Genomic DNA, 22,392 nt, shown 5'->3' with positions numbered 1-22,392 from the left:
ACATTATTATCATTTTCCCTCCAATATTCCAATGGAAAGACCCAAAGGAGGTCCTCTCAGAGCCTCCGAATTTATATGTCTTATTAGACTTCATGTGGCCATTCTGCCCAGAAATGTTAGAGGACTAAACAAAACAGAACAACAACCAAAAAGTTTATCTATAAGCAACTGACATGACAAGCCTCAAAACTGAAGACCTTCTCCTTATGGAAAATAGCACTGACTGTTATGGTAGTTTTAAAAAAAAATGGCTCTAAGTCAAGAAATGGGTAGAAAAATGGTAGTGAAGAAACATGAACTCAGCATCTTCTCACTGGATAAGGTGGACAAGTAGTGAAAAATGCATGTCACATACACCTGCCCCTCCCCGCTTCAGAGCAGCTCCAAGTGTATGCTCACTTGGCATTTTCACAAGTCTACCTGTGACCTCAATCTATCTCTTCTGTCACTCTGTACTTGCTTGCAATCTTAACTTATACATGCAAACGTTCAGAAAAAATGCAGAAAGAACTTATGATGCTACATATCTGTGGGCTTTATTTAACCCTCGTTATTGCTCCAAGGAGAAAAATTCAGGTTATTTTATTGGAGGCAGAGGTGATAAAGCAAGAAAAGAAGATAATTTCCTCTTTCCACCCATCCCCAGTATTTAGATTCCCTGACTGGCTTTCGTAGGTATTCTTTGCTTTGTAAAGGTACGAGACAGCATTATTCTGGACTATGAAATATGGCTTATTGATTTCACAGAGAAAAAGCAAAATTACACACCAGATCTCCACGTCTGTGAGAAATTTGGCCAGCGAGAGCCAGTACTAATCTAACTGCCCACCTGGAGACCCCGAAACACAAACGGAGGTTCAGGTATGTTCTCTGGAAGAGGATGTGGTTTTGTTCTTTCACAATAACATTTAATAAACCACAATCTAACATCACTATGCAATTAGTCATCAGGGGATTACGGTCCCCAAGTCCCAGTCCTGACTTACTGTAAGTGCCCAGGGAGACTCTGAGAAGTATTACCTAATTCTGGCCCCCTCCCCTCCAAGTTCCCTTTGGTGTTAATTATTCAGCCATGGAAACCAGTGCATGATGGGAAGGCAACATACCTCATTCCCCAAGTGCAGGGGAAGAGTGTGCAGCCTGTTCTAATGCTGGGGCTGGGCCCGCACAGGGTAAGGGGGCCGAAGGTACCCATGGCCCTGACGGGGCACCGTTCAGGCAGAACAGGGCACCAGCCAGGGGCAGGAGGCCCACAACAGGTAGCCAGAGCAGCAACCAACCACCATCCCCAGGCCAAACACACACTCCGTCATCGAAGGCCCCGAATCTTCGGGGAGCTTCATCATTAAAAAGGAGGTGCGCTAATCATCATTCTTTCCCTGTTTGTGGAACAGGGTTGGGGCCACTTGTGACGCTGCATCCTGGATCTTCCCAAGGTCTCCCCAGCAATGCCCTCCAGGGAGACCTGCTCAGGAGACCGCCCCTGTGCCTGTTCCTCACACGAGTGGAGAGCCCCTGCCACGGTTTGGAGGCAGCTCCCGCAGAACACAAATTTAATACAGAAACTCCCACTCCACAGGACAGAAAGGCAATTTGTTTCTCTGTGATAGAAGGGAAACAGATTGTAAAATACTGCGAAAACAGAAAGGAACCAGATAAGTGTTGAACAGAAACACAATCATCCTTCTAAGAACACCACCAGAATCACACCAGCCACTAGGAAGACCGGAGTAATAAAAATAATCAGGAAAGCAGCTTCTCGCCTGTCTTACATTTTTAATCACTCTTTTGTGGTTCAGTGTTTGCACGTGTTTATCTGACTCAAGCAAGGACGGCAGGAGTAGAGGGAGCACACTAGGCGATGAAACCAGTTACTGAGCTGGGAATTTAATGACACTCCAGGGCTGTGTACAGGTTTCACGGGTTTTAATGACGCTCACATCCTTCCTACATTGCATGAAGTGTGATATTTTAGGTACCTCTGAGGCTTATGCTTATCTGTTCATGTCCTTCCAGTTTGAAAGCATAGCAGATGAGCCAAACTTTTGGAAGGAAAAGGAATCATATAGCTGACGGAGTTTCAGCTCTTACTTCGTGGGCAATATGCCAACTTACAGTATGTATGAAAATGTTGTCCTCTTCTGTCAGTGAATTCCATTAATAGGGAAACGATCTCCCCTGCTCCTCACCCAATAAAAAAGTTTGAAATCAAACTGTTCATGCAAGGAAAATGAAATGGGGAGTCCAAATGATGAGGCCCATTCTAAAAATATCTGTAGATGCTGTCATTTGGTCTCTGATGAGATTAAGTCCCTCTATAATCTTGGTATCTGCAGTGAAGGCAAGTTTCTGCCTAATTATCACTACTAAATCACATGATGTTCCAAGAAAGAAACGCCCCCAGAAACTCTACACAAAACATAACAACCCAATCAACTTTAATCTGAGAATAAAACATAAACGTTGCTACCACTGTCCTCCCACCACTTAATTCCACTGTGAAAAAACTGGATTTGAAAGTAGTATTTTTATCTTCTTGGCAGTGAAGGAAGGCATAGGACCCTAACACCAAATATGACAGAAGGAAAGAGACAGCAAGATGGAACCCTCATCTACCCGAATCCATGAACGTTAGCTACTATTTCCCACATCTAGAGTTAAAAGATGTTTGCAGGAAAGTTAGCCTAAAAAACAAAATGAAAGGGAAGCACACTTTCCTCACGCTCTAAAAATAATGATAATTGAAGCCAAAGTTGCAACCCGGGGGCAAGCAGGGGACTAAATGTGGAACATTTAGGATAGAGAAGTGAATGGATGCTCACTCAGTCTGCAAGAAGTTGCGCATGGTGTTCAGAGAACAGGCGTGGGCTTCAGAGCACGAGTGTCTCCATCCCTGAGGACAGAGCTGAAAAGCGCCAGCCTACTACCATCTCTACGGCAACCCCAGGCGACTTAAGGGACACTTAAAGCACTGTGAATCACAGCTATCTACCAGCACCCACCAAAGGCTTTTTAGTTGGTGTTACCCCAGGAAAAAGAGCATTTTTGCATGTCTTGGATTAGACAGCCATTCTTAGAACACCAACATGGCAGTCGGTCCTGCAGAATTCATCTTCACAGGGAAAACATCAAGGAGCTGAAGAGCAATGTGCTAAAGGGTCCAGGAGTCCGCTTAAATTTGGTACCTTCTCAGTATGTTCTAGGTCATAATGGGGCATCGATGGCAGTAAGAAAGGTTGAGGAGTTAGAGAAGTGCATGAAGACCAACACAATGGTTTCCAACAGGGTGGCCTGGCCACGTTAAAATCCAGTCCACCCCTGTGACGGTTCTGACAGAGCATCCTCCGTGGCAGCCAGAGAAGGGAACCAGGAGATGGAGCACTGTAAAAACATGTTTTGGTGAATGCTGTCAACTTGCCATTTCAGACACTGACTAGTTTTCGAGGAAAACAAAAACAAGTATGGAAGTTTCAGCCAGGCTGGGAGGCCAGGTTTGTATCCAATTGGGGAACCTCCCTAAAGGAAAATAAAATTTCCAGGAAACTCAGCCCATAGGCTTCTGGTGATTTCTAATGGGCAAATAAATACTTATGGAGAAGGTGAGGTTGTTATGGAGAAGCTTAGAATGATAAGCCTTGAGTGGCAAAGGTGACATTGAGGAAGATACTGGAAAGATACTTAGTTACATATACTGTCAAAGAAAAGCTTAGGTTGTGCAAAAGAAAAGTTTGATATGAGTATATATTGCTTTCTGCTCTCTCCCAGCAATTGCCGGGTTTTTGCAAGGTGGCTGGTGAAGGCTGCCTGGGACCTCCAGGACACTTTCTATCAGGAAATCCCACACCTGGACCTGGAAATCTTTAGCACATGGACCTTCACGTGGACTGGCCTTCCAGCCACCCTTTCTGCTGCACCCCACTGATAAAACACATGAGAGGCATGAAGAGAGATGTCCTGCAACTCACAGAGAAGGAGCAGAGAGGCTCCAACTCTTCTGTTGCTTAAACTTTAAGGATTATTGATTGTTAAAACAGGCTTAAGCATGTCCAATTTCTGCCTTTACACTGGGGCAGGGGATTATGCAAACCAATGTTCTTTATGTATCCAGAGTCAAATATGGTGACATGGCAGGAATATGATATAGATTAATTTACTGTCAATAAAGTTGCAGAGATTTAATATTTTTTAAGATTCTTGAATTTTCAAACTGCATAGAAAGAAGAGTATGTGACTTTCTGGATTGCATTCTTTTAAATCCTTTGAGGGGGACATTAGGCCCTACTCTCAATTCTTTTCTTTTCTTTTTTTTAACTTTAATTTTAATATCCAAAGACCTTTGCTGGCAAAGACCCCCTAGGATCAAGCTGTGTTGTCCTTATCCATGCTCTACAACTCCCAGTCCTGCCTGCGTACAGGCCCTCGCCTCCTCAGATGGACCAGGTCCAGTCATACTTAGCCTGGACTGCTATTCTATAACCCAGGTGGGTTACATCCCAGCATCCAGGTGTCCCGTCCAGCCCCACCCTCCTAGGAAGTGGTATTCAACCATCGTCCTCTGCCTAAAAGATTACATGGAATGGGTATTATTTCATGCACACTGTGCTCCCAATATGTTGAGCTCCTTGAAAGCAGAGCAGAGCTGTCAAATCAAATCACTTGGAGAACCTACCATTTTCAATAAGCTTATATTCCAGTCAAGGAAGCAACGTTTTCTTGATGCCCCAGGTAGCCTAGAAAGTTGAAAGCAGAGTAGGTATGCAGTAAATGTTGGCTGAATAAATGAAATAACCATCCTCCTGGAACAGCTCTCTTTTCCTCTCTGCCAATTCAAATACTTAACAACCTTTAAGTGCTGCTGCTTCCATGGGACATTTTAGACCTACTCAGATCTGCCAAGATTTCAGTCTTCTATGATTCCAGGCGGAACCTACTATTTGTGGGACAACACCTAAAATTCATAATGCTTTTTTGGAAGGATGGTTACTGATTATTCCATTTCTAAGACTCACATTTCTTAAAAGATGAAATTTTCTAACGACCAAGTTATACAATGCAAGGCATGGTTTAACATTCAAAGTATTATTCCTGCCTGAAGTTTATACAAGCATTTAATATAAAAAGAATTTCCTTCTTCCTTCATATCCCATCATACACACCCTTTATCATCAGTCTCAAAATTAAGAGTCTTGCTACTCGAAGCTTTAAGTTGCTGTGATTACTAAAGTGATTCACCACTTAAAAACAAAAAAGAATTATAGCCCAGGAGGAAATGCTTGGAGCTATACACAGTGACCTGAATATCACAGTGTTTATGTTCCCTGGGTGTGACCCCATCCTGCGTGCCTCTTCTCTGCATTTGCTAGGGGGAAGCATGAGTGGGAGTGGGCAGTCACCCCTTTCAGGCTGGGATGTCCCAGATCTAAGGTTTGGCTACCAAGTGCAGAAGAAAGGGGTCTCCCAAGTCCTCTTTTTTTTTTTTTTTTTTTAGATAAATGGGGTTTAGAGACCATTTAGTTTTTCCAAAGTGATTCTGAGGTTGAAAACTCAAAATCAGCTATTTTAGTTCAACAAATAGTCCAAACCACTCATCCACCTGTAAGGATGTGACTAGCTCATATAGGCAATACAGATGTGGCCAAGAAACAATGATCACACCAGGGTAACAAAGGAAGGAAACTAAGAAGGACTTGGAAGGAGGGATCTGGGTGGCTCCTAGTATGAGAGAGAGACACAGGATACTCCTGAGGTCACTGATGGCCCTCATCTCACCACTCAGCTCACACCTGCACATAGGTAAGCACCATGGGGTACCCCACCCCAGCCAGCAGGGCGACCTGAGTAGAAGCTAACAGGGTGGCGCTTTGACCTGAGGCAATCAGGACAGCAGGCATCATTTAAATTTAGTTAAGGGCCACCTTCTAATAGGTCCATCAGTCAACACATATTTTCTAATTACTTATAGACATGGTAGGCGGCATTGCTTTCTAATCATCCCTGAACAATCAAAGAAGTGCCAATTAATTACAGTGGCCTATATACAAATGGAAGCTCAGTGGAAATTAATTTAAAATTTCAACCTCAGAACTCTTAGACCTCTGGCCATTAATTTATCCTGAGGAATTAAATCAAACACTCCACATAGGAACAAATACTTAAAAAAAAAAAAGAAGAAGAAGAAGAAGAAAATCTTATGACCCAGACTTCTTTCATGAGAGTGTAAGGGAGGGAGGAGAAAAGGGGAGGAGGAAAAAAACATACTAATTTGCAAACCTTCCATCAAACCAAGGCTGGTGATTAAAGCTTTATCCTTCAGAAACACTGGAACTACCTTCTGAGGCCTTCATGATGAAGTGATTCCCATCCCTTAATAAGCAAGGGATTATTAAAGGGTTATTATTATTATTATTATTAAAGGGTTTTAGCAAAAAAGAAGTTTTTTTTTAAAAAAGAAAAGAAAACCTAGAATTATACAGTAAGGTCCACATCTATTTCTGGGAGAAAAAGAAATAAAACACCTGCAGCCCAGTGCTCAGCAGCTCTATGTGGAACACTGTTATTTTAGTTCCGGGCCTGGCTATTGCTTCTTTTGGAGGAAAGCTCCTGGAGAAGAACAGCACATTTTCTCCAGGTTTTATTCAAAAATTCAGATTTGGAAGGATCTCCAGGGTTTAGTGACCATATTTTCTGAACCCCCAATTGTGTCTATAAGGAGGTAAACAGCCATCTCTTGGGGGATCCAAGCCCAGACCATGGCCAGCATCATGCCATCATGTGGCAGTCTTTCTGCTCTGAAGAAAGCCCCAGGAGGGACTGAGACAGCTCTTTATTTCTGAGTGGCTTGGGATGGCCTGGTAGTGGACGTGTGTGTGTGTGTGGCTTGGGATGGCCTGGTAGTGGACACACGTGTGTGTGTGTGTGTGTGTGTCACAGATGGCTGGGCGCCCTCCCAGCAGCATGAGGCTCCAAGACAGCCGAGAAGGGGCAGGGAGGCTCCTTCCTCAGTCCCACCTGCTTACTAGCCAGCACTATGACCAGACCTGAGGCCAGACAGCCAGGGCTCTGAGGCAATCCTTTGAAGATGCTACTGTATAGGGACCTCCTCGCAGCCTCTTTAATGAGTACTCCCAAAATGGTATGCAGGGATTCTAGGAGGCATTTGCTTGAGGAATTAAAAGATTTCACACAACAGGCAACTACTATACTTTTTTAGTGCAAAGGAATCAGATTGATTTTTAATTTTTTTTGAGGAAAGTTGTTACTCTTTATGCCTACATTATAAGACATTTTGGCTTTCCTGCTCTCTGGGTTTTGTATTACCAACTCATTCACTCTACCCTCCCTAGCTGTAACTTTATTTTAAGTTGCCAAAGGGCATTATTCTTTATCAGAGCTGGTCCTTACAAGAGCTCTATAAAGCAAGTTTTAATTTTAACCCCATTTTACAGATAAGCAAACAGACTGAGAGGAAGAGTGACTTGACTCCACGATGGACAGTCATAAAAATGGAAGCCCTCTGCTACAAATCCTCCTGTTCCTCTGCCATACCACACAGGTAGACCTTATTTAACCTGGACTGAGCTGCAGAGGCTTTCTGAAATCCACAGCTCTCCTCAGAAAGCAGCCCCGGCAGCAGTGTGCTTAAGGGGGCTGGGTGGCTCATATCCGACTGCTGTGAGCCAGCTCTAGAAATCAAACACGAGCTAAAAGCAAGCGTTCTGCGGGGCTTTTAAGAGACACCAGTGTCGGCATTCAGTCTGAACTCTGTCCTATTAGCATGGAGCTTGCGAAGGAACCGGGGCCTATGGTTTTATTCCTCAAACAGAAATATGAGGAACAGATCATCTGATAATGGAAGAGGACACTTGGAAGCAGAATTGTTTCAGAAAACCAGGCGCATGAGGTTGCCACACCACAAAAGATCCTCTGCCCCAGCCCTGCACATAAGGCCATCTTTCACTCTATTACAGATGGTCATCACTACTGCTGCCAAGACCTTCCCAACTAGGCTACGCATGCTTGAGGGACAACCCCTATTTTAGCCACTTTTCTCCCGTGCCCTGTACTGAGTAAGTGAACTTTGCTTAATGGATCCAGATTTTTCTTGAGCATTTCTACCACCATGAAGCCGAACACTTTGCTAGGCAGCATGCTCATCCAAGATTAGAATCTGCTCTGTGGGGTTAAGTGCTTGATATATGATAGGGACATTAAAACAAAAATCAGTAAGAATCAGGAGGGAAAGGGCAAAGAATCCATAGCCCGTCAAGGAGGTTAGGCTCTGGGGAGCTGGCCTTTTTCTGTAACACTCTTGAAGAAAAAGGAAGATCCAGGATACCAAATACATTTAGAAAACACTACATAACATGACGTACCCTTGAAGGTTCAGAATGTATATTAATGTTTAAGACTCTGAGAAGTCCTGCAGGAAATAACCCTATTTTACTTTAACATGGCGTTCCCTAAACTTACCTGATCACAGAATCCACTCTGCACTTAATACCCATGAATATCTTGAGAATCTCGTATTCTGTAGAACACTTTCAGAAACACTGACCCCTGGCAGCACTAAATATGTGAAGTGTCATAAACGTGCAGAACACATTTTGAATTAAACTTGGAATCTGAAACCCTAAACTTCTAAAACAATTTGGAGATTAAGGGAAAACGAATGCTTTGAAATCAAATGAACACATCAACAAAGGTGGAGAGAGCACCATCTTGGAACAAAAAGGCTATGCTAAAATATGAGGAAGCAGTCAGCAAATATCCTCCCACCTGCCCAAAGGCCAGAAGGATCTCTGGCACAAACCTCTCTAGCAACGGCCCAGTAGTGGATGCCACCAAGCCCCTTGCTCCTATCTCCATGCCGAAAGGTGAGCCTGTGAGACACACTGGCAGCACATGGGGGGAACACTCTACCTGAGAAGGTAATGTACAAGATGCTGACTATTGGGCTTTACGACCACTATAAAAGGGAGTGGTACAAAGGTTACAAGTACCTGTAGCAACTCTGGTGGTTTTTCACGCCAGTTATTTATACCCCATATAGGCTAGATGGCCAAGAGACCTTCCAGAAAGTCAGTCATATATGCAACTGACTGCTTGAAGCAGGAGCTCTCCCCAGAGCTTGGGAGGCTGGCTGGCAGAGAACTCAGGTGCATTATAAAAGCAGTAGGCCCAGAAGAACAGCTTTAATGCTGGGAAGTCACTGCTTTCCTGGGAAAAGAATGTATATAAAGAGTGCACAGGCCCTCTGCAAAGAGAGCCCCTTTTCACAGTTGTCTCACTTTTCCATTACTGTTGGCAACACTAAAAAGATCCACTCAGTCATTTTTTCCCATGAACAACTGTTTGGATTTTGGGCTTTTTAAAAGGTAGAATAAAGAGTCCTGCAGAATTTTTCAGGTCAGAGTATTGTAACCAAAGACTACAGTCACAAGTGCAAGTAACAGTGTATTCTCCATGTAATACATAATAGATTCCTAGTTATCATAGGTTCATTCCCTAAAATAGAAATATCTACATCAAGAAAAAGCATGGTTATGTAACAATTTATGTAATGTTCCTTTTTTAAAAAAAATGTAAAAGTATATTAAAAAAAATAAAAAGCATGACATAATCAGCCTATATTGCCTATATCGGGTGAGAATTAGTACTATCCAACACCACCAATATTTAAAGGTATAAGAGAATGATGGCATACAAACATTAGCCAGACAAGCATCAAAGATTCACTGCTCTTGGGAAGAAGCCTGTGTGTATGTTCTAAATGGCCTCCAACACTGAGGGGGCCTGCCATGTTTCCATAGTGGTATACCACGGTTTCTTGATGGTTCCAGGCCATCACAAGTCACCTAAACAGGGCCAATTCATAGACAGAACATTAGGTTTCAGGTTTAAAATTATACACTCTATAGCTTCAAAACTCTGATTCTGTTCTCTCTTGACAGATGAGAAACCTAACAATTGAAGCAATTCATCCATGACAACCCTAAGATCATAGATGTGGCCAGTGGCAGAAACAAGATGAAAACTATACTTTCTCTTTTCCATCTGGGCCTTTTCTGGTTGATATTTCTGAACCCTTATCATACAGTAGTTTAAACCAAAGCTAAAGACCAGGCTGCTCCCTAATGTGGTCTCCAAATGCCAAAAGATGAAGAGGAATTAAAGAGTTTGTGAATTTAGGCATCTTTTGACTGGTTGGATTGGGCTACTGATGCTTTCAGGGAGGAGACATGTCAAACTCAGGAGGGCTTACTGGAAGCTCAGCCTTACAACAATTGCACTGTCTTGCTAATATATGTCTGTCAAGCTTTATGAGTGCCAGAAAGAAGACAATGTCCTGCACAGCCCAGGGGCTGGCATTCATAAAAAGGTATGGTTATTATTTTCTTTTCCATAGAGATCCATAGGTCAAAGGATTTACACATGGCTTAAAATTAATGACATGTGTGAAACACCCAGCCCTCCAGAGAAGCATCTCTCTAGGCAATCGGGCAAGACTGTCAACTGGATACGACTGCTCCATTACCTCCAGACCAAGAAGGGTCACCTGACATGAAGCTAGCAAGCCAGGGGTGAGTCTGGAAAAATACTATGAATACTGGTCAAACAAACAAAAAAGCTAAACTAAAGTTATTACAGAACAAACTCTTGGGAAGTTGAAGTGCTTAATCTGGGAGAAAAATGGGGTTGAGATACTGACCTCTGGCCTGTTTTGTGAATTCAGGAGTCTTCAATAAAGTGATAGCTGTTAAGTTATGTTTAAAAGTAGAGAATATACTTCAGACCACGTGTGCTGTTGAGGGGAGTATACATTCCAAGGCAAACGGAAATCCTAAGTCCAGAAACCAGACCCCCTCAAAGCCCCCCACTGTCCTTAGAGCCTTTCTTCTCTTGCTCTGTGGGCATCGTGAGCTAGTTTACCTTCGGGAAAATATAATGACTTTTCATTGTTAACTGAAGGAATATCTTCTCACAACAACTTTACCTAAAGCATTCTGAGAAAAAAGTGACTACGTGACCCTAAGGTTCCATTAGGGGATAATAACGAAACACATTATCCCAAAATTAGTTAATTATTATCAAAATCATAGTTCATCAAATACATACACGATAAAAAGCCTAGGTATTTAAATCTCCTTTAAAAAACGACTGTAGAATCTTTTAGGATTACATATAAACAAGACAAGTCTACTGTTTAACTAAAAGGGAAACCTACACTTGAAAAAAGACAAAAGATAATAGTACATTTTCTTCTACAGCATTCATTTCAATGAACTATGTTCAATAAACACTTTCAATCAAATTGGCCTCCTTAAAACTTACTCATATCTTTGGAAGTCACAATCACATGTACTTTCTTGAAGGAAGGCAAACCATTTTACTCTTCTAAAGGTCAAACATCAAATTTCTCAAGACAAGTCTCCAGCAGTCGGAGTCCTGGTATAGCACTGAGCTGACTGGCCTGGAAATGCTGTCACCCTATTTAGCGTCCATTACAGTCTTTTTTTACCACCTTAAGAGCTATTAAATGACTGAAAACAGATGTCTATGTTCCATTAGCACTCAGAGGCCTGCTTATGCCTGGGAAAGTTGATAATTTTTAGCATTACAACACTCTAGATTTTCCCCTTTTCTATGCCTACCCATGAACTGGAGTGAACTCACCATAGGAACCCTTGTAATTCCTTTGCCATGACAGAGAAAGTTAAAGAAGGCCCGGGCTTTCATGGCTTTGAATTCCATCTCTTTTACAGCATTTATAGAAGGGTGCATCTTGTTGAAAAAGGAGCTGGGGTGCAGAACTGTGGACCATATTAATCTGGGGGTACAAAGAAGACTCTACTGTTCATCTTTTCACTTGAGGAGAATTTCAGGGCAAGTTTGTCTACATCTGCTACTTCTGGCTCCAGCTGCAGAGTGCGTCTCACTTTTTACCATCTAGAGAAAATTAGGACTATTACAGTTCAAGTCCATTCAAGAAATATGGATTCTGGCCCAGCTGTGTGAACATAAGCCAATGATTTAACCTCTCTGGGCTCCCTGTTGTCAGTCAGTAGGTTTACCTAATTATACCGTACATACTGCAGCCCACTACAGTTTTGCAAACCACTTTCATGTATCTTAGTGTATTTGATTCTTACAATAATCCTAGTTAAGTAACAGGGGCTATTATCCTCATTTATATAGTCAAAAACTGAGGTTCAGAGGTTAAGTGACACACCCGATAGCAATCAGAAACTAGGAGTGATGGGAACTGAGCCCTCAACTCCTGATTCCAATTAATTGTTCTTACCACATTACACTGCCAGATTCTTACACTTCCAAGAGTATTAAAACACAATTTTTATCCGCCACCATTCACAACCCATTTCATCACTGTGTTTAGAACCTGACATCACATATAGGTTGGGGAACAAGGAAAAGTATGTGAGTAAAATGTTCTCTTATATGAAAATGTCTACTTTCAACTTAATTCTTTTGCTCTTGTAATGCTTAGATCCTGAACCCTAACTAATAGAAATGCCTAGTAGTATGGTTAAGAACAAACTAACAGATCGTGCTTCTGGTGGAAACACTTGTGTATGAAAGAGCCCAGAATACATATTCTACAGTTAAATTTGAAGTATCTGTGAATCATTACTTTAATGAAAAAAAAAAAGATAAAGAGACCATAACACCAAAGATTGACCAAAGTGATGTAGGACCTCAGAGCCCTTCTAAGAAAGTCCTTTGGCTGGGGGCCTTACCTAACCTTGGAGTCTGTGAGATCTAAGCTACCCTTTCCTCCCCTTCCTTTCTACCCTCATCCATCCATCAAAAGGAGGGGGACCCGGGTCATAGGTCAGAGAGGATGGCTGGATACAAAGAAGAATGAAATCTCCAAACCTAAGTTTATTCTTTTCACTGGCAGTAAAATTCTTGAGCTGTCAGCAAACTGTGCGGAGGGTGCCTGGCAGACCTATTAGGTTTGTAGGTAAAACTCGGAGATGAACTGGTAGGGAGCCACATTATGGTGCATCACTGCTCCAAGGTTCTCAATTTCTCAATGTGGAGGAAAGTTCTATATAAATAAAAGACTGACCCTCTCCCAATGCTCCCCCCGTCAACCCCACTTTGCTGTTGTTATTATGCCATAGAGTTGGGCACTGACCTGCTTTGCCCACTTCCCCTTTCCTCAGTGATCCTTCAGCCTGGCACCCAGCTCTGAGATGAGGCCTGCTTAGCACCAGTGAAGTTCCCCACGTTCAAACCAACAACATTCTGTGTGGAGATGAGGGAATCAAAGTTAAAATCCAACCCATCAGCATCCATGAGTTCACTACGGATAATGGACTCCATGTCACATTCCAAGCTCCCATTGAACATGTCCAGGTCCAAGTCGCTGGGGAACTTCTCATGGCCCATGACAGGAAGGTTTGCACTAGTTGAGTACAAGGAGGAGCCTGAGAGAGAGTCCGAGAGGGTTTGCATAGACTGGCTGACAGGAGACTGCTGCTGGTGTTTGGTGGACCCAAGGCTGCTGGAGTCGCTCAAGCCCATGTTGCTGACGGAATTCGACAAGGCACGGCTGCCACCGATTGCGTTCTGGGTTTGGTGCTGGTGGTGGAGCAAGTTCTGATTGACCAAACTCCCCTGGTTGGGTTGGGCAGCAAAGGACATCATCGGGTCATTGCGAAGCATCACGTTCCGGCGCGAGTTTTGGGCAGACACAGCAGTGCTGGCCTGAGACATCAAGGGGTCCGACTGGGTCATCATGACATCGCTGTGGCTGAGCGAGTCGGAAGTGAGCAGGTCCTGGAGTGTCTGGTTGCCATAGTGTGACATGGAAGAGAAGGTGGCTGGCTTGTTCTCTTGGATGGTTTGCATGGGAGACTGACGCAGGGAATTCAGAGACGAGGGTCCAAACACCGTGCTGTTAAAGGAGCTGGTGGGAGAGCCCAGGCCAGAGCCCTTGGTGGTGTAAGGGAAGCTGGAGCTGCGCTGCATGAGCCCCCCAGTGGGCGACGGCTGGGACGATGGGAGGGCGATGTTGTCCAGCAGGTCATCCATGAGGTTGTCAGCCAGCCCATCGTTCAGATTCATGGTGCCTGCCATGTCGGTCAGCCGCGGCAGCTCCACGGTGCACGGCTTACTTACAGAGGGTGAGAGGCTGGCTGAACTGCTGTACAGCATGGGGGAGAGCGGTGAGTCATCGTCTTGGACGTCATCCAACTCTGTGCTTGCCAGGATGGGTGACAGGCGGCCGCTGACCGTGCTGGCGTTGGAATTGGTGCGCGAGCGGAAGTCCGTCCATGCATCCAACTCATCGCTGCTGCGGGAGGTGGGGCTGCCAGGCCATTTGGAGAGCTGGGAGGGACTGTCGTCTGCCGACTCAGGGGCTGTCTGCAGGGCTGCCTTCTTCTTGGCTGCACGGCCACGGCTCTTGGTGTACTTGTTGCTGTTGTCCATGGAGACCGCCCGCCGCCGGGGTGCCTTTCCACTCTTCCCCCCATCAGGGTTTATGATCCACCAAGAACTCTTGCCAGTCCCTTCATTCTGAACCCGCATGAACCGGCTGTGCAGGGACAGGTTATGCCGGATGGAGTTCTGCAAAAAGAGAAGGGAAAATGCAGTACGTCAGTCAGGATGCTCCAAAACTAGAAGAGTTAGTTAACCAGACTCCTCATTTTTTAAAGCCTCCTCAATTTCAAAGGCTTAAAAGGAAAAAAACAAAACAAAACAAAAAACCCAAAGACAAACACCTACACCACTCTCCTTGGTTGGGCATTAAATGATAATTTAAACAGCAAGTTTCCTATCTAGGAGGTAGGAAATGGTATCACATCCAGGAAATGCTGGACGTGTATAAGCTCACTGACATTGTTTTTCTTTAATTCCTAAGTTGTGTTGCCCTTTCTGTAATTATATTTCCTATCTTGCAGTTCACACTTGTAATTTATTATCATACCACTTCCTACCCTACACTGTGCACAAGCCTCCCTGACTCTCTAAGGGTAACTAACCACTTGGGAATTGTTTCACTCACTCTCTGTGGTCTCCTCCTCCAACAGTACAGAGGCAGAATCTACCTTTCTTAAACCAGTTCAATGGACTGAGGACTGCTGTGAATTTTTACCTGTCCTTACTATGTCTCCATCACATGGAATTTCACATCCAATTACATAACTTTAGGCAGACATAAAAAAAGAATGGTAGGGCAAGATTTGCTGAGTTGTAAAAAAAAAAAAAAAGTAGGCAGATCTCTTGAATGGAAGAATTCCAAATAATTTTATATAGATACTCCTCTCCTGAGGCAGTGGTGCATACCTCTCTACCTCTCGAGTGTGGGCTTAAATGACCTCCTCCCCAAGAGCACAGTATGAAAGGGGAAAAGAGAGTAAGTTTATAATAGACAAGCCTGACAAATACTACCACAGCCAGGCCAACATCAACAGTGGTAAGTCACCTGGAAACTTTGTATCCGATATAACGTGATGAAATAGCCCCCGCCTCTTCATTCTTCTTTCTAAAACATATAACCCCAGTCTAATCATGAGAAAAACATCAGCTTAATCCCAATTAACGGGTGTCCTACAAAATGCCTGTCCATTACTCCTCAAAACTGTCAAGGTCATCAAAACAAGGAAAGCCTAAGAAACTGTCATAGCCAAGAGGAATCCAAAGAGCCTGGGGAGGTTCCTGGACAGAAAAAAAGACTAGCATGGATTTCAGTTAATAATAAAGTATCAATATTGGCTCATTAGTTGTGATAAATATACCATACTAATGGAAGATGTTAACAACAGGGAAAACTTGGTGTGGGATATATGGGAACACAGTCTACTATCTTTGCAAATTTTCTGTAAATCTAAAACAAAAGGCTTATTTTTTCTTTCAGAAGTAGAATAAAATACCTACAAAACCTTAATGGCTGCACCCACCTTCCTTGGAAGATAAGCTCAGTTGACAGGAATGACCCAGATTCAGTCCTATCTCTGTCACTGACCAAGCATGTGACCTTTAACAAATCATTTAATCTGTCAGCAACAACTTCAGCTTCCCATATTCATTACGGCCATAATTACAGCCATACCATTCCTCCCTGGCAGGGATGACGTAAGGATGACATATGATAATAGACTTCAGAAGCCAGGCACGCCATGAAGTCAGGGTGTTATTACTGCTTTATAAAGCACAGAGTCTGTGGTGGTGAGGGCTCACAGCCTGGTGCAGGCTCATGCTAATTTGCAAAATGCCTTATGTGTAAAAAAAGAATTGATAGCATTCTCCACATCTGGGACAGCATCTGCAGGACAGATGAGTTTTTATCTGTAAGTTAAAGACAAAAGACATTGCCTGATGCTGTATATTAAATATGAACAATCCTAAAGGTTACCATAGTTTTTAAAAAATTTGCAATCACAAACAGTATTTATGTAGAAGATACAAATACATGTGTTCTACCAGAATGTTTTTAAAACACAGAAAGCCAGATGGATTTTATACAAGTAAATATCCAAAATATTCACAATGTTCCCCATGTATATTCTTGTGCAAGAAGGGACTACAGGTCAAGAAGGCTGGACACTGAGCACTAGTAACCATGGATCACAGGCTGGCATCTTGGCACATGTACAATTGCCATAAAGATGCATCTGAGAGAAGAAAACAGGCAACACGTTGAGTATCTGAAGAGAGAATGTTGCCCCGGAGACTATATATCCTGCTTCCCTTTTAATGGTTTTTTAAAAGACTAATGGCATCTCTACTAATGGTTCAGAAATTACATTTCTTTAAAAAGTAAAACACTTTCTCTATGCAAAAGGTATGAAACACTCAAATTCACTCTATGGCCAAGTGCAAGGCGGTTCAACTATGAAGAACTCAGCTGATTTTGCTCTAGATTCTGGAAAGAGTTCACACCAACACCCAGAATTAACCAGAATGGGCAATCAGGAGTATCTACATATCCCCTTTAGAAAGCATTTAGGGAACAATATTTTTCAAAATGAGTATTTAGTTTCACCAATTCCAAACCAACTGAGAAAAATGATGAAACAGTTTATAGAACTCTAAAATGCCCTATATAGGTTTTCTAGAGGCCATCTATTACTATGAAGTAGATGTTAAGTTTCCCTAAGGGCATGTGGTAAAAAGTGGTTAGAAACAGATCTAGGCCCAGAACCCAGAACCCAGGTGTCAGGGCAGGAAAGGACCATGGAGACCACCCTCCAGCAGAGGTTCCCAATGGCAAGTGCAGAAATGAGGGCCTGTCTGATACAGCATGACCAATTACTAGCCAGAAGTTTCAGACTCAGCTCTATAATCCTCACAACAGACCTATAGAGGTGGTCTATCAGTGGCCTCATTTTATATATGAAGGGTCAGGCTGAGAGATACTGAATAATTTATACAAGGTCACAACAGATAAGTGTCTATAAGAACCAAAATTGATTCCAGATTCCCTAAGCCAATGCTTTTCCCACAATCCTTTACAGGTTTTATCACTGAATATCTGTGTTAACATTTAAAGAAAAAATCATTTAAACAAATTAATATTTAACAAAGAAGAGAGATATAAAAAGCACAGTTTTATTACTATAATTTTATGTTTATGAAATAGTAATTTGGAGGGGCCTTCCTAAAATTTGTAAAAGAAATGTCTTTCGGAAGAGCAGACCTGAAAGTATAAGCTCACACAAGCTTGTGTTTCTTTAGTAAGATGGCCAGAATTAGGATTCCAAGGAGAGGACTGTGGTGGGTATATAAACCACTGTTAACTCTACTAGATTCTGAAACAAAATTCAACTTATAAACAGGTGATTAGTTTCAGTGTCCAATATTTGTTCAATCCTCATTTTGGTGATTATCAGTAGCAGAAAACATTCCCTGAGGCATATTACCTACAGAACTTTCAGACTGGTTTTTCCAGTTACATTATTAAGACAACACAAAAACTGTGCTCCACCATCCTCCTAGTCCCCTATCTTAACAGCCTTTCACCCCTACAGGCTGGCCAGTTTTCCACTTAGAGAATCAATCACCTGAAGGTGGGGCACTGACAAAAGCCAATAAAAGTGGCACATCTATCTGTTTCCTTTCCAAGTTCAAATGCCCCCTTACCTTGCCAAGGTCAGATGCTAGGAATGCATTCTGTTGTTTGCAATTATTAGATTCCCTGCCTAAATTTTGGTGAAGCAGGAAAGATAAACTAATGTCAGATAAACTATCCAAATCACAGTGTTTCCCCACACCTTCCCTGAGAAAAGTTCCTGATGACATGATTTCTGGACAGATTTTCAAACTCCCTCTTCCCCACCCCAACCACAGAAACAAAGAAGAGCTCTTTATTTATAAAAATCAGACCATGTCAGTTTGTAGTCTGAATTCTCGAAGCCATTAGGTTTTGCGAATTCGTTTCCAAAGCATGGTGCATATTTTAAACTATAAAACTACTATTAAAAATATATATCTTCTTACCAAATAGTCTAATTTCTAAGACTTTACATTAGTTTAGGAATTAGGGGCTGAAGGTAAAAGGACTGGAATGGATTGATAGGACTTATGTGATTTTTCTTATCGCATCTAAATACATTTTGAAATACCCTGTGAGGCTTGCTGGCCAATGTTAATTGGCTGAAGAACTAGAGATGTGCTTTCATTAAGGACATGGTGATGAGGTAAATATTACCATCCATTCTGTCATCAAGTATACTTAACTAAAGGAGCCAAGAAGCTACTATGATCCCAACCCAAGACCAAATAATAGCTCTGGGTATTTAAATGCACTACTAAGAAATCAAGAGTCTGACAAATTATAAGATAGCAAACATCTTTAGAGAAAGAAACTTTAGCTTTAGGAACAAATATAAGAGTTTTTGCCAAGATTTATTAGGAAATCTTAAAGCAACTCTATCACAATGTATCTGAAGAGAGGGCAGAGAAAAGAATTCTCTTTACCTCATTCTTCTGTCACTCTTCTCTTACAAAATGATTTACACCAAGCAAGCCCTGCATTGGGGCAGAAACCCATTAGGTTTAGTTAATTAGTTAACAGAACTGGCAAACCTGTGTCCTTTGTGACTGCAGCTGCCATTAGTGGGACAGCCCTGCAGCAGGGCATGTGCAGGAGGGGCTGAAGGGAGGCAGCACGATGGAATTCACGTTTCACAGCCATGCCAACTGTATCGTGTGGCCCACACCTTAGAGATCCCAGGGCTTTCTCATCGGATAAATTAGCACAAAAATATCTGTACTCATTAGAATCCTGTAGTTCTTTTTCTTGCTATACTGAAGCAAGAAAACTGAAGACAGTTTTCTACTGTAAGGTAGATTCAATGCTAATACTGAAGTGCCCACATTCCCTGCATATACGTCAACTGACTGTAAAGTCAGGTGGACCCAAAACAGATCAGATAGGGTGTTAGAGAAATGAAAAGAAAAGAGCACACCTACAAATAGTTTACAAGGTGGATAACTCACACGTGCAATTTCAGGAGGCCAATGGAAGGAGGCCGCGTGCTGCTGGAGAGCACTGGCCTTCCTCTCCCTGGCTCTAGGTTGGAACCCTGGCTCTGCCAACTCTTTGCATGACCTTGGGCAAAGTATTTAGCCTTGGGTGCCCCTCTTGTAAAAGGGTGGATAAAAACACCTGCATTGTTTAGGTCTAGGACCTTTGGGAACTGTAAATGAAATTACCCATGCAAAGTACTCAGCAGAGTGCCAAGCACAAAAGCGTTTCTCCACAACTCTCAGATCCCACATATGGAAGTAGTGACATCACAAACGTCCACATACTGTTTTCCGAGCATCACGTACTTAAGGCCAAAAGGTGAGAGGGCAGCTCCTTCCAGGAAAGGATTTCAAACTTTTAAAAGTTTTCCAAAGGTGCTGTGCCAGTCAGGAGTAACTGGTAATTTCTTAACTGCTGCTACCCTGCCTCTGCTTCAGTCCTTTCCAAACCATGTTTACCTTGTGGAGACTGTCCGCTAACCCAGACACCAGCTGCATGTGCTTCCCCTGGAACACAGAGGGGTTTTTGTCTGGAAGCAACATGTGGTATCAATTTATCTTTCTCAGCAACGGCAAGAAGGAATCCACTCACTTTAAAAATAAAAAGGGAGTTGTGCAATTTAACTCTTAAAAGCCCTTGCCCTATTATCTTTTTAAGATAGCTCCACCCCCACCCCCCTTTTTTTGCTGTCTTAAGAACTCATTACGGCTGTCAGCAATCAAGCCAGATCTGGTGCTCGGGAGGAGGCAGGCTGCAGGAGAGTCTCCCTGGTCTTTACAAGGGATTCCAGTGGAGAAGATCTGCAAAGGACTATCCTGAAACACAGCACTCATTCACCTACCTTGCATTGTTCAGGACCACCATTTCAAGTAGGTCTCACTGCTTGACTTGTGGGCACTGACACCCACTCTTAAAGATAAGTGATTCAACTGGTGTGGGATAAAAGTCTGGATTCAGGAACTTCCCCTTTGTCTAAGGTGTAGCCCGGGCTGCACAGAACCACTGAAACATCCACCTTCCATTTCTACTGAGACTCTGATCTCAGCCAAATGATTCCTAGTCTTCCCAGGTCTGATGACACTACACAATGATGTCCTTTAAGTCCAAGTTTCCACCATTTAGAAGAAAAGGATGAGAACTGGAGCCAGAGATGAAGACTGTGATTACACATATGTGCAGAGGATCAGACAACTGGGGCCCAGACCGGCTTTTACTTAAAAAAAAAAAAAAAGACTGGACGGTGGATCCCCCTGATCTTGCGCTGTCTTGTGGGCAGTCATGCCATTTTGCCCTCGGATGCCTTTTCTGCCCAGCATGGAAAAGCGCAGACAGAAAAAGAGGACCCTAGATTTTCACAAAACTAGGAATTGACAGGCTGAAGAAGGGAGGGGCATAACTGATCCCTGTAATCTTCAGTAGCCTCCCTGAATTAGTATGCAATCTCACAACCCTTTTACAGACTCTACTGCAAGCAAAACATCAAAAGGTAGAATGCATAATAAAAAGTGAAAAAGCCCCCATACTCCAACACTGAAGTACTTATTAGCTTCCCGTTTTCAGAACACAGTGAAAGTATTACTTAACCAACTTTCCTGAGAAACAAAGTGCATTTCAGATAGTTCAAGAACATTAACACTGCTTCTTATTCTTGACTGTCCAAAGCACCATATTATTACACTTGGCCAGTCCCTGGGTGGACTCTTCAAAGGGCCAAGTAGTGCTGCCATCAGAGGGAGAATTATAAGGAATGATATGGTCCCTTTTAGATGTTGCTAGAGTCTAGGTTTTAGTTGGCTCTACCCTCTTCCACTAGATTTTATCTACTTTGGATCTAAACTTTTCAAAAGCAAGTACAAAAAGCATGGTAGCATAAAAGAGATCTGAAACCAGAAAAGGTTATTCCTGACTATATAGAATAAAAGCTATAATTGGCAAATAAGCCTTTAAGACTGAAAAGAAAACCTAAATAAACCTTCCTACAAGGGATTACACAATAAAGAATAGTTCCTCTCTTAACTTGTCTAAAATGCTACAAGTTTAAACCATTAAGAGCCTTGTTTTTTAAAACATGATGTCCTAAAAGTAAATATTGTTGGGAACTTGGCTGAAGGATTAAATTTCCAGTTGGGAACAAAGATTTCCCATTAAATTTGCTGACAATAATCCCATACCCACAGAGATCTCCTTTGGAAACTAGTATTTAAGTTTTCATGCAGTAAGCAAGTGACAGGTTCTAGTCCCTCATAATCTGTTGATCAGAATAATGAATCCATTCTCTATCCCAAAGAAATGAGAAACATGAGGCTTTCCTTGGGGAAAAGGGCTGGGCAGACAACTCATCCTATCGCCTAATCCAAAAGGAATTAGATGGTAGGCAAGTTCTCTTCAATAGTATGAGAAAGACGGCTACCTCTATACTGAAGTTTTGTTGGATTTTCCAGTGTGGATTTTATTTCATATTAAAATTTTTTTTTTAAACATTTAGCAATCTTTCCAAGCTCTTCCACAGCTGTTTCTGCTCTTGGAGGGCAAGAGGGAACATTCCATTCCCCACAGCCAAACCTGCACTTCCGGCACACAGAGAACCCTGGCAGCCTCAGCAGCCTCTGCCCACGCCCACACCCTGCAGCACCCCGCCCCTCCCCCAAACCCTCCTATTTCCAACTCCTGGTCCTTCTCCCCACAGACTGAGGAAGTAGCAGCTGAGGGCATGCAGAAGGAGGGTAATAACCTCAGAAATCAGGTTCACAATGCAGCACCTGGCCACCCCTGCTGCTTTCTCCAAGGTTCTCCCCTGGTGTTACTTGAATCTATTTCTCCTTCCCACAAGGGGCTTAGCAAACACATGCTACTTAAATTCCCTTTTAAGACCTTGCACAGCACACCCCAAA

General features: G+C 42.8%; 1 protein-coding gene across 3 annotated transcripts in view; it reads right to left on the bottom strand.

The window, feature by feature from the left end:
• Positions 1-22,392, bottom strand: part of FOXO3 (forkhead box O3) — a 118,655-nt gene that overhangs the window by 5,193 nt on the left and 91,070 nt on the right. For all 3 annotated transcript variants that reach the window (XM_058307231.2, XM_004468411.5, XM_058307233.2), the window contains exon 3: positions 13,160-14,595. In XM_058307231.2, coding sequence (XP_058163214.1) covers positions 13,195-14,595 — 1,401 coding nt within the window. In that variant the 3' untranslated portion in view covers positions 13,160-13,194. The remainder of the gene's footprint in view (positions 1-13,159; positions 14,596-22,392) is intronic.

The sequence above is a fragment of the Dasypus novemcinctus genome, chromosome 11 (assembly GCF_030445035.2).
Source record: "Dasypus novemcinctus isolate mDasNov1 chromosome 11, mDasNov1.1.hap2, whole genome shotgun sequence".
Classification (NCBI taxonomy): Eukaryota; Metazoa; Chordata; class Mammalia; order Cingulata; family Dasypodidae; genus Dasypus; species Dasypus novemcinctus.
This window is presented reverse-complemented; position numbering and strand designations above follow the sequence as displayed.